The sequence below is a fragment of the Ochlerotatus camptorhynchus genome, unplaced genomic scaffold (assembly GCF_037179485.1).
Source record: "Ochlerotatus camptorhynchus isolate MF236.1 unplaced genomic scaffold, CSIRO-AGI_Acam_v1.1 ptg000008l, whole genome shotgun sequence".
In the NCBI taxonomy this organism is placed as follows: Eukaryota; Metazoa; Arthropoda; class Insecta; order Diptera; family Culicidae; genus Ochlerotatus; species Ochlerotatus camptorhynchus.
Genome location: NW_027040500.1, coordinates 680,830 through 697,242, shown reverse-complemented (window position 1 = coordinate 697,242; position 16,413 = coordinate 680,830). Strand labels below are relative to the sequence as shown.

At 37.5% G+C, this 16,413-nt stretch overlaps 1 protein-coding gene across 4 annotated transcripts in view; it reads right to left on the bottom strand.

The window, feature by feature from the left end:
- The window catches only part of LOC135698564 (WD repeat-containing protein 47), a 228,329-nt gene that overhangs the window by 165,975 nt on the left and 45,941 nt on the right, over nucleotides 1-16,413 (bottom strand). For all 4 annotated transcript variants that reach the window (XM_065218621.1, XM_065218615.1, XM_065218628.1 and 1 more), the window contains one exon: nucleotides 1,823-2,599. In XM_065218621.1, coding sequence (XP_065074693.1) covers nucleotides 1,823-2,540 — 718 coding nt within the window. In that variant the 5' untranslated portion in view covers nucleotides 2,541-2,599. The remainder of the gene's footprint in view (nucleotides 1-1,822; nucleotides 2,600-16,413) is intronic.

Below are 16,413 nucleotides of genomic sequence, written 5' to 3'. Positions count from 1 at the left end.
CCTTCTTTAAATGATACAATAAATTGCATGTGACCCGGCATATAGTTTTATCCTTGATTTGTTTTCTGTCGATCTTATTTTCCGTCGATCTTGTTTTCCGTACTGATTACTAATGCTACCAACGCCAGCGACGCAGCTCCCACTCCAGGACCCTACAATCGACCCATCAACTCATGAACCGGGACCAACGGCTTTACTTCCCTTCCGAAGGAAAGCGTGATCAAAGATGTTATGCCTCAGAAAACACGGCGGCGCCGACCGGGATCGAACCCTGGCCCTGTGGGAGGCGTGAGAGGCAGTCACGCTTATCACTACACCACCGGCGCCGCATATAATTGATAGTTGAAAGTTCATAAGGTTATAGCTGTTACGGAGACTGCATAAGCAACAATAGGAAAAAATGCTTCTTACGTATCACAACTATAGGAGCATTTACCCTACTGGTCAAATTATTGGTCTCACATGCAGGCAGATTTCACATCGACAATTTGCAACGAAGTGACGTTCGAAGAAAAACTTTCGCAGTAATGAAGACCCGAGCAAAGTCCAGCATCAAAATGACGCGATTGACAATGTTTATAATAAATTTTCTTTTCGTTTTGCGGTACAATTGCTCTTCAAAAATATGTTATTGCAGTTTCGTTTTCATTTTTTTTTTCCTTGATTTATTTTCCGTGCTGTTATCGACGCCAGGGAGGATGCTCCCACACCTGGACCCTACCTATCAAACCATCAACTCATGAACCGGGAACCAACGGCTTTACTTCTCTCCCGTGATCAGAGAGTTTATGCCTCAGTAAAACCCCGGCGACGTCGACTGGGATTGAACCTAGGCTTTTTGGGTTGAGAGGCAATCACGCTTACCACTACACCACCGGCGCCGCTGCTCGTCTTGTTATCAACAGGAAAAACGTTCATCAAATTGAGTTTTCAGTTTGCTCTCATTGATAGCAGAATTAGTTTACAATGTAATGTAACAGGAAGATTTTTGTGATCTCAATTTTGATATTTTAACCGTTAAAAACAACAGCATACACAGCAATCATTATCAGCGACATCACAACAATTTTTAGAGTTGTTTTCAAATTGATCTCAGATTTGGCTCGGGGAATAGTTAAAATTAATATTTTTTATGTCAATAGGCTGCTTTATGCATTGAACATGAAAATTCAAAAAAGTTTAAATTTGGCATAGTGGCATATTCGACATAAGAATTGTCGAGTGTCTACGGTCCATAAAAATTTGCAAAAATGTGTATGGACGATTGTCTACGCTGGGAAGTGGGACTAAAATCTCGAAAAAACTGTCCACGTAGTTTACAAACAGTCCCATATATCATTTTGGTGCAAGAATAATGCAAACTGGCAGTAGATTTAATTCCAGATTCGTTCTAGGAAATTTGAGATGTCGGTGTTCTACTCCAAATGTAACGCAATCTTCTTGTCTATAAAGACGAGTTTTGAAAAATGTTTAGCCACCCATAATCAACTTTTCTTCAAAACAGCTATTATATATAAGTGTATTCAATATCTGAATACTATTTGAGACTAACGGCGCCGGTGGTGTAGTGGTAAGCATGATTGTCTCTCACCCCAGCAGGCCTGGGTTCAATCCCAGTCGGCGCCGCCGGGATGTTCTGAGGCATAACATCTCTGATCACGCCTTCCCCGGTTCATGAGTTGATGGGTCGATAGGTAGGGTCCAGGTGTGGGAGCTGCCTTCCTGGCACGTCGGTAGCATTGGTGCTCAGCACGGAAAACAAGATCGACGGAAAAAACAAACCAAAGGAAAAAAAAAAAAAAAAAAACTATTTGAGACTCACCTATCGATCCATCCAGTACCCTCGAGAAGTTGATTTTCTGCGAAGCGGTATCTGCTGCTCCGGTTGCCTTAACCTGACAATACGTTACGCACGATTCATACAAAATACCCTTAATTAATAACTGCACAAGCCGATCATTTTTGGCAAACATGGACTGCGGTGTACCGGCCTTCTTATCACCAGGCAAAAATTTTTCAACCAGCGGAAAAATCTCCCGAAAGCATTGCACTCGAGCCTTGCTTGGATTCCAATCGCGATACTGCATGTGATCGCCGAGCTTCGGTAGCGTCAGTAGCAGACACAGTGCTGAGTATTCTTCTTTGGTGGGGCAGAGTTTTTCCAGCTCACTGAGCACCTGGACCACCTCCTCGACTGCTCCTTCGACATTGTTGATCAGAGGCGGTCCTCCTAGTCCACCAGCTTCCGACTTTATACACAATAATTCTATGTACTTGTGTCGAAGGATGGTGTACCTGAACTGCTTCATGTCAAAGTTCTGCAGCGCTTCCAATGGCTGAATGAACTCCACCACATCATCCCACTGACCATCGAGAATAAGTTGCCGCAGGAATAGCACATCGTCCGAATACTGGCCATTTATGACACCCGTTTCTCTCTCTAGCGATAATTGAGAAATGTGCAACTCGCGATTGTTTAGGAATTCCAAAGCTAACCGAACAATGTCCTCCTCCCGAAGCGACAATCTTGCCGGTGACATTTTCTCACATTAATAACAGTGCTGGTAGCTCGCGGCCAGTTTGCCGAAGTTCTGTCGACCTGAAACGAATGAAAAGCAAAAATACAAATCTGTTAACAAACACTCGTAAGATTTGATTGCATCACAAAAATAGCAAGTGGTGTCATGTCTGCCACTTGCAGCTCGAAACGGTTTATAATTCAGTTACTTAATGATTGTTTACACCTTTATGTGAGGCAAGCTTTTCAGATGAGTAGTATAAAATACACATTACTCATTCCATATTTGATAAAGAATAATTACCCAGCATCCACAGTTCCTTATATAGATTCCCCGTTTACAGCTTTCATTTTCACCTTGCGAATTGCCGTGAAGGCCAGTCGATTGAACTTTACTTTCGCTTTTCCTCTGAACAATCGATACAAGTAGACCATACAAATATTTGGATATGCATCCGTCGAGTACCTTCTTCTCCGGGCGGTCGGTGTTTGGAAGGAATGAATTCGGCAGCTCTACAACTATTACCGTATGCAATATCTAAGAAATGGAAAGCACTGGCCTCCTCACTATTAGCATCATCATCGCTTTGAGTGGTCATCAATATTTATGCTCCACGTGCTGCCAGATGGAGCACGTGATAGCGAGCAACATCGCCCGTGATAATCATAACAAATGATGATGAAAAAGAAAAGCATGAAACCAACTGTTGGAATGTCGATTGTCTTCTTGAGGGATCAATCTAGCAGCATCCAAAACAAAGGAACCAATAAAGCCCTTACCGTTAAATTCCACATGCCGTCAGCATTTATCTGTTTGATACTACATATTGCATAAGAGAATTACTACTTCGCACTAATCTAATTCTCTAAATAAAGAAAAAGATCGATAAATTCTTCGTCTAACAGTTTGCAGTCACCAGGGGAGATTCGTATAGTCGTAAATAACGTTCTTATAAGGGTAAAATTATCGTCCCATGGAACATAGATATATGTTGATTATACACCCCCGTGCAAGCGGCAAAGGGAGCCAGGGCGCATTTATAATGTATATTGTGCTCACTTACGAGAATAATGAATTTGAGCGTGCCACAGAAGTTATTCGGGCAATTCAAAGTATTTGTCTTTATTGCTAGAAATTGAAGAAACACGTTCATACTGGTGTGAATACGAGAGCTAGTAGATTTTCGGTGCAAACATTTTATTCAATGAGTTGTGTGAACGATCCAACATCGAAAGAGACGTTCTAAATAGTGAAGTAGTTTTACATCAAGAGCAAATGATTGCTTCTTATTATTGTAAGTATTTATACTTACATATAGTAGATTTTGTTTAAAGTGATCTGTTAGAGAATGACGGAAAACAAATCCAGGAAAATAAACTTTACTTGAACAAGAATAATTAAAGCCATTATAAATTGATTGTTGAAATCCTTAAAATATTAACTAGTAAAAATACTCCAAGAGAGCCGAACGACAAAATGCTGCAGCGTTTCAAAAGGTCGAATGGAAAAAAATTCAAAGACTATTTTTGAAAATGGGTCATTAAACTTTGCTTCAGTTAGAATCCGGAAGTGAGAAAACAGCTCTATTTTGAGATTGGTTTGACGCAGAAGAAAAACAAATGCATCAAATCGAAAGGTATTGAATAGACTTTTAATAAAAAGTAACGAAAACATTATTTAGTAGTGGTTATGCACAATTTGTGGGAATTTTCTTTCACACCTACCATCATTGTTTGCACAGTGTCTCCCCAGCATGCCTCAGTGACCAGTTAGTTCCAACTATTATTCCGCATATTCCGCAGCTATTTCTGCAGTCATCTTGCCAGTCTTCTTCAATTATCGCTTTACAACTGTACACTATTTGTCGATTGGCTGGCATTGGGGGCAGTTGGCAGTTGATGTATTTGCCAATAAAGTCCACCCCGCTGTCACGGTACCACTGAATCACCTTCCGGTTGCAGTGATAGGTTGCTAAATCCGGTCAAAACTTCACAGATCTTTTGTGTGCCTTAACGAACTGTCGAATGCGTTTTTTCAGGCACTCTTGATTGTACACCTTCGATTGACAAAAATCTGGGTTTATTGCGGCCATATGTACAGATAACTTTTCAGCTTCCGGGTGAATTTGTCGGAAAAAAACGAACTTAATCCTTTCCTTACTATGGTAGCACAGACAGGTGGTAACCCACAATTTGTTGGTCCGTCTCATGTTTGTTAGTCTTCCATTAAATATTCAGTACTTATTTAAGCTACTCCGTATGCTCATTATTATTATCGTCCATATTTATTCATGAGGATTCAACTGAATAGCTAGGGAAATTGATGTAATGTAAAGCATAAATGCCCCTAATTTGGGCCCATACATAAATTCAATATTCGACTAAATTTTCAATAGCGACGAAAAATGTCCATTAGTACCGTCCCAATGACGCGTTCATCTAATTAAAATTGATAAAAAGCAGATTTTTAGCGATGGGCCTAATCTTAGATCGATAAGCCAACATTAAAGCCATTTCCCTTGCGCGCAAAAAAAAAAAAATTTTTTTTTTTTCGTTTTCCATCAAGCATAATTTTTTGAAAACTTCACAAACCGTGATTATATTTTCAGAATTGATGAAAGAGGAGTTCTTGCCTTTTATATTCTTTTCCTCCGGATTCTGACTGAATCCGACCTTAGGCCAAAAACACCATTAATACGGATGCGGTTAAGCCGAATGAGTCACATGGTTAAATAGACCATTTATTTGTAATTTTAAATATCATGCATACATCGCCATACATCATCCGTATTCTTCGAAAATTAAAAAAAAAATAAGGCTAAACCAGGGCTGTGGAGTCGGAATCGGAGCTATGAAGCTTGATTCGTGGAGTCAGAGTCGAAGAAAGAGTACCGACTCCAACTGTTTCAAAGGAATAATTTGAAACTAGAACCTAATTTGGTCCATGTGCAGCTTTATTTGCTCATGATCGACTCGATACGGTGACCGTAGTGATGATTTTTAATTTGTTTAAAGGGATTTTAACTGCACACGCAGTAATGTATCCCTGGTTAAATGAAATTGATTTTCTCTTTAATGTAAACTTAACAAAAATAACACATAGGTATGGAAAAAAAACATGTGCATTTCACTTAGCTTTCCTGTGATCACATAACCGCAAAACCCACCTCAAAATCACATGAAAATTATGAGGCCGCTGAAAGTTATAAGAAAAATCATATAAAAGTTAAGTGATCGCATAAATGTTATGCGAAAACCCATGAAAAACAAAGAGATGGCCGAATTGCTGTAAAAACTATGATTTGTTTTTATCAAGAATGAACTGAAATTACATAGGGCTTAGATCTAATTTTGGGTCTACTAAGCACAACCCGCCCTTTGTCTCTAGTATTCGAGTGTATTTTTTTTACAAAATTGAATGTGTTTACTACAGATGACTTCTAAATTTATTTACCTTTCCGTACGTACAGTAAGATTTGATAAAGAGAAACAAATTGTTGAGATATTGTTAAAAATCTAACACTGCTGCTTGACCCTAAACTCCCAAACATATTGATTTCACTTCGACCTATCGGATAAAGATAAAAATTGATTCAGTCGGAGTTTTTGAGAATAATGGGTGCAAACATTCATATTACGCTTTCTCATGGCCTTCGTTCGGTAGCTTTTGAATTGAAGTATCGTACCAAACGTATAATTGAGTTGTTTATTTTTAAATCATGGACTAATTTGATGTTTTCTGCACGATAGGGCCAAAATTGAAAATAATCTTTAAGATCCTGGTTGTAGAAAACTGAATATTGAGCAAGACATTTCATAAAAGTGTAACGGTAAGGTTTGTGAGATCTCAAACATGGAAAAATCCTCTATGAACGTGCATTTAATATTCCAGAAGTGGAGAAAATTTCTAAAATTTGTTAAAATCATATTAAAAACCCTAGACTCTGGAAAAATGTTGGTGCTATGGAAAAGTAACGTAAAATCTACATTTATAGACATATTCGAGACATCGCACTTAACAGATTCAATAATAGGACTCTATCAACATAGGAACGAAAAATGTTTCAATAAATTTAATTAAAATCCAAGATTATTTTCAGTTCAGTGGCACCCTGCTAGCTTGACTACACGGTACTGGAGCGCTGAGAATCGATGGTCTAGTCAATTAAAAAATCGACAATATTTAAGGATTCTAGATTGAATATTCTGTACTTTTAAAACTCTGTGACTTTAAATATATTTTTAGATTTCATCCTTGCAATAAAATATTTAAGATTCTGGTCTAGAAATACTCTTTAAGAGTCGAACCCCATGATAAGTCCAATGGGTGAGCCCACCTTAGAATTTTTATAATAAATTAATCCAATTCCAATGAAGATTAAGTTATCTAGTGCAACACACTGAAAAGTAAATACGGGAAATGGATCGGCTTAAATGCCCCTAATGGCCCATACAAAAATATCCAATACACTGAAAATAAAATTTCGTTTATACAACGAAATCGCTCGTTTGTTCTACGAATTTATTCGTTGTTTTCTGCAACGAAATGGATTTGTACATTGTATGAAGCTAGTTTCGTTAGAACTGCCACACTCGCTATTGCTACACCCAACCAGCGGGCCTCAAGTGTTGGTTGTGGAGACCGAAAAATGTGGAGTGTGTTAGTGAGGATGGTTAAAAATAACTTCATTATTGTAAGCGATAAACATGACAAAAATATAAAATTAGGCTTCAGACCGGACTCGAATCATGAACCTTGCAATAGCCAGATATGCACCTTATCCATCACTCTATCTGTGCTACGAGTAAGGGAAAGGCTAAAGGCAAATAAGAAGTACTCATGTAGCGGTAATTCGATTTTGTTTGCTTTTTCTGCTGCTTGCATGTATTTTTTTTTTCTCTGACATAAAACCACCGTGACCAGTATTTTGATTTATAATGGTAGCTTGCATGTATTGGTCAAACCAGTATCCCATCTCCAACACACAATCAGAACTTTAGGAGACTATAAGCGCAGTTGTTGGTTTGATTGTACGAAGATGAATTTATATATTATACGAATAAGGCGTAATATTGACATTGCGCCAGATGACTGGGAAAACGAATTTTTCGTACCATTTATGATAGATGTGTTGTATGTACGATATTGATTTTTACGAAACGGTTTTCAGAGAAATAACGAAAATACATTTTCAGTGTAGTACCGTCCCAATGACACGTTCATTTAGATAAAATTGATAAATAGCAGATTTTTAGCGATGGGCTCAATCTTAGATCCATAGGCCAATATTAGAGCCATTCCCCTATAACACATTAAAATAACTCTATCAAAATAAAGAGGAAATGGCTCTAATGTTGGCCTATGGATCTAAGATTGGGCCCATCGCTAAACATCTGCTATTTATTAATTTTATCTAGATAAACGCGTCATTGGGACGGTACTAATGGTCGCGGACCTGCGAAAATCGTTTTAAAGCAGTTTTCGATAGTTCAGTCGATTGGAATTGAATTGATAACGTAACAGGCAGCAAATAAGTATAAACAAACAAACTCTTCATATGTGTTCCGCACACTTAGAAAATGCAGGGCTGTAACAAGATTTTCTAAATTTGATCCGCGAAATCCGCGATTTCTCAAAAGAAATCCGCGACTTCAAATACTAATCCGCGACAAAAAAAACTGTTTTAATTGCCTAAAAATAGCATTTGTATACTACTACATAGCATTTCAAGTTTATTGCTTATAGCATATTAGATATTTGCCTGCTCTCAACTTAGTGTTCTTTGAAGTACTTTCACATTTTAATTGAGAGCTTTCTATGCCTGTACCATCCTATGCCCAAGAAATTAGAGAAATTTTCCTACCCAAAACATCAATAGACCAGACGAGAATCGAACTCAGTCGCCTCCAGCATGGACTTGCTTTGTAGCTGCGAGTTTACCGACTGAGCTAAAGGAGTATCGTTTGTAACCTTTGATTTTTTTAAATAACATTATATTCTCTTCAGTTATTCATGTATAGTATAAATTCTGAGTAATTAGTGAACATAATAAAACACCCTTAAATTATGAGATTCTATTGAATAATACCGGCCTAGATTTGATGAAACATTATTTAAAAAAATTTAATGCATTTTCATTTGAAATGCAAATTTTCTTGAAAATTAACCTTTGCGTCTCTGACGTATTTTGCCGTCCTAAATGTTGTAGTTAATTTGGCTCTAGTTTTCTAATTTTTTTACAGATTCAAACCAAACACCCTGCACATAATCGAGAAACTACCAGAGTTTCATAAGTCACACTTGTTGGTCACGTCGCGGTTGTGTTTACACGAATATTCCTTGGGTTTTGTCCAATGGTAAGCCATTTTCATATTTTTTTTTTATTTCTAATGTGAACCTAGCACTTTTCGTTGTCAAATCATAACCGAATCGTATATATGAGACTTTGTGGATCATGCACGACTTATTACTTTGTATACCGGAAATTATAGGTATTTGAAATCGTCCAGGACATCAGTTGATTTGGTCTACTAGATCAACCAAGACTGCAATAATGCCTGTATTATCGAAAATTGTCAAATCAGATTCAAAGTTTCTATGTGGATCATGCATGATCTATTTCCGAGCAATCCAGATGTTCAAGGTTCTCCAAATCGTCCTGGAGTTCAGATAATTTGATCTACTAGATCAACCGAGTTTGGGACAATGTCTTTAGTATCGAAATATTTCCAGACAGATGCACAGTGTCTATGTGGATCTTGCATGAACTATTGTCATGTATACCAGATGTTTTAAGTTCTCCAAATCGTTCTGGAGTTCAGATGATTTATTCTACTAAATCAACCATGACTGGGATAATGTCTTTAGTATCGAAATATGTCCCAACAGATTCATAGTGTCTATATGGATAATGTTTAATTATTTCCACGTATAGCAGACGATTTAGGTTCACCAAATCGTCCTGCAGTTCAGATGATTTTTTTACTAGATCAACAAAGACTGGGATAATATCTGTAGTATCGAAATATCGATCTGGAAATAGGTTGGCATGATCCACATAGACACTGCAAATTTGATTTGGGCATATTTCGAAACTACAGATATTGAATTAGTCTTGGGTGATCTAGTGGAAAATTAATCTGATCTCCAGAATGATTTCAGAACCTATAACATCAGTCCCTTCGCGATTTTCGCGACATCATTTAATGTTTCCGTGATTTTCGCGACTGAATGTTCCAATCCGCGAAAATCGTGAAATCCGCACCTATTCTAACAGCCCTGTACTTGCCATACAATATACATATTCATGCATTGGTATTGGCATCGAAAGCTCTCAATTAATAACTGTGGAAGTGCTTTTGATGTGTTTTGCACTGGAATACATATCAGCATTTATATGGGATTATTATTAGAATCATTTTCATAATTTTCAATTAATTCTCAAAATTTCCGATGGAATAAACCTAAGAATTCTCCTGAGGAGTTTGCAGGAAAATAAAAATCATAAGAACCATGGAATTCTACTCATAACTATTACTATTACTCGAATTCTCCTCTACATTTCATAAGTAATGAATGTTAGAATACTGTTAAAAAATTGATATTATCCTCCGAATTCTTCTTCGGAAAAAACTTCAGCTTCATATGCTCTTAGAATTCTCATCACAATTTTGAATTGTAGTTGAAAATTGCATTGAAATTTCTATAGAATTATACTCCGAATTTCGTTAACGTATTCCATTAGTAATTCAGGTAAAAAAATACTACACCGCAAAACATAAATTTTAATATTACATCCAAGAAGATGCACATCAATCATGTCGGAAATCCCATGTAATTTTTATGGCCACAACAATAAACAAATACAGTGAAAGCAGCGTAATGTCAATTCATGCACTGTATTAATGATAATTTTGCCTTTTTTTGGCAAGTAATATACACCATATTTTTGACACGATTGGAGTGCATCCACCTTAAGGTAATATTAAAATTAATTTCTTGCTGTGTAGGAAGATAACAATTTCACCCCAAAATGCATGACAACAAAATAATCAACCATCCAAGAATCAACCAGACAATGATATCGATTGTTTATTACTAACAGGACTACGCTCTGCTTTAGTCACGGTATGGATCCCACTTGATGTCAATGACTATGCAACGACGGGCCGGTTGGTACTGTCAGCACTTTTGATGCCCTTATATTTCCCGTATAATTACCTATAGGGGAGAACAACTCATAATGCACCCCTGGCTATATGTCCACTTGCAGAAAAACAAACAATTCCTGGTCAAGAAATTATGCATCAGCTTATTGATTATTCTGAAAATTGATTCTTTGTGCAAAAATGACAAAGTTGTTGAAATAATCAACCACAAATTAAGCATCTAACAGTATATATCACGAGCGGTGCCGGTGGTGTAGTGGTAAGCATGATTACCCCTCACTTCAAAAAGCCTAGGTTCAATCTCAGTCGGCGCCGGGAAGTAAAGCCCTTGGTCCCCGGATCATGAGTTGATGGGTCGATAGGTCGGGTCCAGGTGTGGGAGCTACCTTCTTGGCGTCTGTAGCATTGGTACTCAGTTTGGCAAACAAGATCGGCGAAAAAGAAATCAAGAGAAAAAAAAGTATATGTATATCACAAAATTCTGGAACGAATTTACTTGTCACATAAAATCTTTATGAATTACATTTTAACACTCTATTTAAACCTTACTTTTCGTATCAAATAAAGGATTAATCATTTTAAATGTACCTCATGCCTTTCAATTATCTACATGCAGGTTATAGTTAACATCTTTCAAGTGGTGCATTCTACCCTGATGTTGTTGTGCGAACCATGAATTAGCCGTTTTACCCCAGTATCATTTTGGAACCAAATTGAAAAATGTTTAAAAAATCATAAAAAATCTTCGTTTTGGAGTTCGAAATCATTCAGTCTTCGTAGAAAACATTTGTATGATCCATACTTAATTACTTTTTCAACAATTTTAGCAAGTCACGATTTTGTTTAAACGCTGCGTTTTGCACCATCGTACCCTACTTATGAAAGACGAAATAGAAACGTGACGATAGCAATTTAAGCTTGCTTGCACCCAGCGACGCCACATTGCCAGATTTTTGATACGCAAAAAGTTGGGACTCCCTTCTTTATTTCGACACCGTAATGTTCTGTATCAAGTATGTTAGCTCAAAAATTAGTTTTATTTTGGAATTATGTTTTGAACTAACGAACTAACAGTACCTTAAAATATCAAAATAAACAAGGGGGCCAACTTTTTTCGCTGCTTCCACCAAAGGCCAAAACTGGTGCATTCCGGCACGTCTTTGGTCACTCGACACCCGGTATACGATTAGCGAGACCGAAATCGACACGGAAAGTTAGGAAATCACTTCAATGAGGACGAGATGCGAAAAAGAAGGGGAATACAGGAATCCCCTGAATAGCACGATGGGCGGTTCCGTCCTCCCACCGCATTTTCTCTACTGTCCTCCATCCAATAGAGCTGATTTTTGGAATGTGAACATGGGTCAACCAGAAGCCTACAGAAAACCAGATCAATTGGTTGGAAAACAGTCGAGAAACTACGATGCGTGGACGGAACCACCGACCGCACTATTTGGGGAATTCCTGTACTTCCCCACTCTACAGATAGCTAGACAACCGGGCGGCGGCGGTGGTGGTGACCCACGACGCGATCAACGCCGTGTTTGTTGTTGTTTACATTTGTTTTTACTTTCGACCCTGCCGGCTAAACACACGCCACTCGACACTTGAGCGATTAGAGACGGCGTCGTAACCATGTGAATTTATTTGTTTTTCATTCACTATCAAGCCAAGTTCGGAACTCGGATTTGTTTGTTTTTGCATTTTGGCTATAATGTATCGCGTTTTCACACTTTGGTTTTCCGTTATTCGTTATTCTTGAGACTGTTTGTTGTTTAATAAGAAAGCCCACCACTAACATAATTACCATCTGTCGGGAACTCTCTCGAAAAGTTTAGTCAGCCATCGTTGTACATTTGTGCCACCGGTGATAGCGATCAACCGTTTTATCAACATGTAATTATGACTTGTCGTTTACCTTTACATGCCCTATACTATTACGGGGGTGTTAATTAGCATTTCGTACCGGTGTAATGACGACAACTCAAAAGGCACACCCCTACAATGTCGTTGGTGTTGTTTTGACTTGAACTCATACGTGTCGTGACATACGTAAACAAGAATCAAACATGTAGATGGCAAATGTAATTCAACGTTTGAAATGCAAAGCAGAGCAGACAGGAAGAAAGTTGATTGAATTCTATTGCAATTTGATGCTTCGTTTGCAAAAGGATCCACATGAGCATATCTGCTCGATTGCCCAGTCTATTGCCTTTGGCAATGATTTTGCTCCTATATGGCCGTGTGTGTGATATGAAATCTCCTGATGTCTACTGGCATTTTTTTTTTGTAAATTGGGTAAATATCCAATACAGATTTATTGCCAGATTTGTAAAGTGCTTTTTGATTGCATATATGATATCAAATAAAAATTGGATTAGACTAAGACTCGAAAAAACGGTGTCTCGGTTCCCAAAGTGCTGAATTACTTTACAAACTTTATTTGATTCGAAGAGCTTCTTAAAAGTGGGGTTAAGTAATCTTCAAAACTTTATAATCTCGAAGTGTTAGTTTATGAGTTTTTTGGAGTTATTTTAGTTTTAATGCTACAAATTGTCGTCTCAGCACTTTCAGAAGATGCGGGGCTTAAGAGTTATGCTGCAAGAATGTCTGGAAAAATTACTCGATATAAAGAGGTTCGCGAAAATCTCATATTTAATATTTCAAAATTTTTGTAGCTCCGGGGTATCTCAAATATTCAGAAGTTTCCAAAAGATCTCAGGATTTCTAGAAGTTTCACGAATACGATGAATTATTGATTACTGTATGAATAAAACGTTTATTAAATGACTCTACCTGATAACGCATCTTACTACGTGGAAAACTCCCCATTACTACATTTTAATAAAATATAGAACGTGAAACAGTAATCAGTGCTTTTCTTTAAAATGAAACAAAACATCCACTGCTTATTTTAAATTGCTCCCAATCCATCATTTTCTTTCGGAGATTAATGCCAAACAGAATTTACAGATAAGATCTACTGATATTTGGTTTCTCGAAACTTGAATGAGAATATGCCCGAATCAGTTTCAGAAATATCGTAAACATAAAAAAAAAATGTTGTAAACATGATTTCACCAACTATTGAGACAATTGTGTCAAGCTTTGTTTACAGTGAAGCAAATAAACTTCAAAATCTGGTATGTAGCACAATGAGCTGGATCTAGCTGGATTACCAACGAGAAGTAGTCGTTTTAATTGTGTGACCATGAACTTACCGACCAAAACGTTCCGAGTGCCTATGCTGCAGCAAAACATTACGTTGGAGATGTCGAAAGAGATCCGTGTGTGTTGACAAAGTTCGGAGAACGTCGTAAAAGATCAGGTAAAGTTTAAGAACTTCCAAGAGCTTTTATTGCAGAACTTCAAGTACATTTGTGGAAATCAGAAAATTTCGATACAGTTCAAGAAACTATCTTGAAATGCAGTAAATTCTGAAGAAGTACTACAAACTTTGTAGAGCTTTATTGAACTTTTATGAATTTAAGAAAACTTTGTTAAAATATCAGTTAAAGTGTAGATATCCAGTGGATTCAAGCGGAGTGCTGACAACTGTAACTGATCAGTGAATTTTGTAAAAGTTCAGTGATCTTCGTAAAGCTCCATCATACTTTGTTGTTCATTAGCAAACTTTAGAGGACTTTACAAGAAACTTTGTTGAAGATCAGAAATTTTTATTTAACTTCAAGGAATTTCTTTAAACTTTTGGAATATGTGATATACAAGTAACGCAACAATAATTTAGTTTGAATTAACCTAAATATCATGGTAAATCAAGCTTGCAATTTCAATTTCTTCCATTGCTAACAACCAGTGCTCGGAAAAAAAACATTGCTTTATATTTTAGCGTTATTCATTGTTATTACTGTTACTAATTGCATCAAGTTTAAGCTAGAATGATTTTATGGCGTTATGAGTGTGAGTTGAAACTAATTTGTTGCGACAGGTGCGATTCCCGGTCCGGGCTAGAAAATCACTCGGGTTGGGTTGATGCTTTTCACACAATATCTACGCTTATTTCAGATTAACTCATTGTGCCGGTCAGTGCTTAACACCCCTCCCCTTTCGGTTGGGGGGAACATTTTTTTTTTTATTGTTCGGTATTTTCAAGGATGCACTACTGGCTTTAATGAATATCTCCGCACCAATGAAGCTGCAGATAGCAGGGTGGCCACTGAAATTAAGAATTTAAATTCCTGGGTTTCTACCGGTTTTCCCCAGTTCTCCACCATATTTTTCCCGGTTACAAATAAACAGCTAAATATGGTAGAAAATTAATACCAGCATGATTGATTTCACGGAATTAGGCCATATTTATCAATTGACATCTTTTTTAATGCACGAGGTTTACGGAATAAAATTTGAATTCTTTGGCTATTTTCTTAGTGTAGAGATGATTAAAACGAATGTTGAGATAATTTCAATGCAATTAGAATAGAAATTTAAGGTAATTGAAGGACTGTTATGAGGATTATGAATACTATTTAATGGAACTCAAAAGCAAATCGGGCATAATTTTAAGAAGTATTCCAAGGGATTTCAAACTGAGTTAATCATGAGGAAAATTTAATGATGATATGACTATAATCCAGAAACTACATCTAGCTATGACCTACTGCTGAAAATCTCTTAATCTCAATCTCGATCGATTAATCAAAGAAAAATTCTTATGAGAGCTGCAACGAAACATACATACAAATACTAAGAGAATCTCATTTTTATAAAAGAAAGAATTTAAAGCTAGTTTGAATATAATTTCAAGATAATTCCTAAAAGAGGGGGAGAGGTAGCTCATCGATTCTTCCGGTTCGCCTCCTAGCATCGTGCTATAAAGTACCAGGCGATAACCAGGGTAGTTGATCGATAGCTCGATTACGTCATTTCGTTGGCGTCTGCAATGGGAAATTCTTATAGCAGGCGTTGACGATGGGACGTTGTCGAGCTATTGAATAGCAACTATCGTGGTAACTCACCGATTACCTGTCGATCTGCCAAATTTGGAAAGACGTCTGCATTGAATTGTCTCATATAATAATATTCCGCCCACTATATCACAAGAAATTGCGAGTAGCTGAGTGGAATGGAGATAAGTAAAGCATTGGGTACAGGACCAAGTCTCCCCTGGGTGGTGCCAAAAGATGAGCGCAATAGAATCATCAAGTTGCCATAAGGCACGGAATGAGACTATTGCATGGCTGGGTAGTCAAAGTCTTCCATTCGTTAGTCATTTCAGGTGGATTAAAGGGTGATACGGTCAAAATTTGGTCAATATCAACTTGACGTATTTCTTTCAATTTTGCATTTAAAAAACCTGAACACCCCTCATTTTGAAGGTGTGTGTGTGTAGAATGTTGCTCCTATTTTGATTTTGGAATTCACTCTTCAGTTGTCAAAAAGCCGTCCAAGCAAGAAGAGCAGCGTATCAAAATTTTGCTCGCGCATCGCGAAAATCCGAGCTACTCGCACGCAAAGTTGGCAAAATCGCTAAAAGTTGCCAAATCAACCGTTACAAATGTAATTAAAGTGTTTGGGGAACGTTTGTCGACAGCCAGGAAGTCTGGATCGGGGGGAAATCGAAAACCGGAAGCCGCTGAGACGACAAAGAGAGTTGCCGGTAGTTTCAAGCGAAACCCTAACCTCTCTCTCCGAGATGCCGCAAATAAGCTGGGTGTATCGTCTACAACCGTGCATCGAGCCAAAAAAACGAGCCGGACTATCGACTT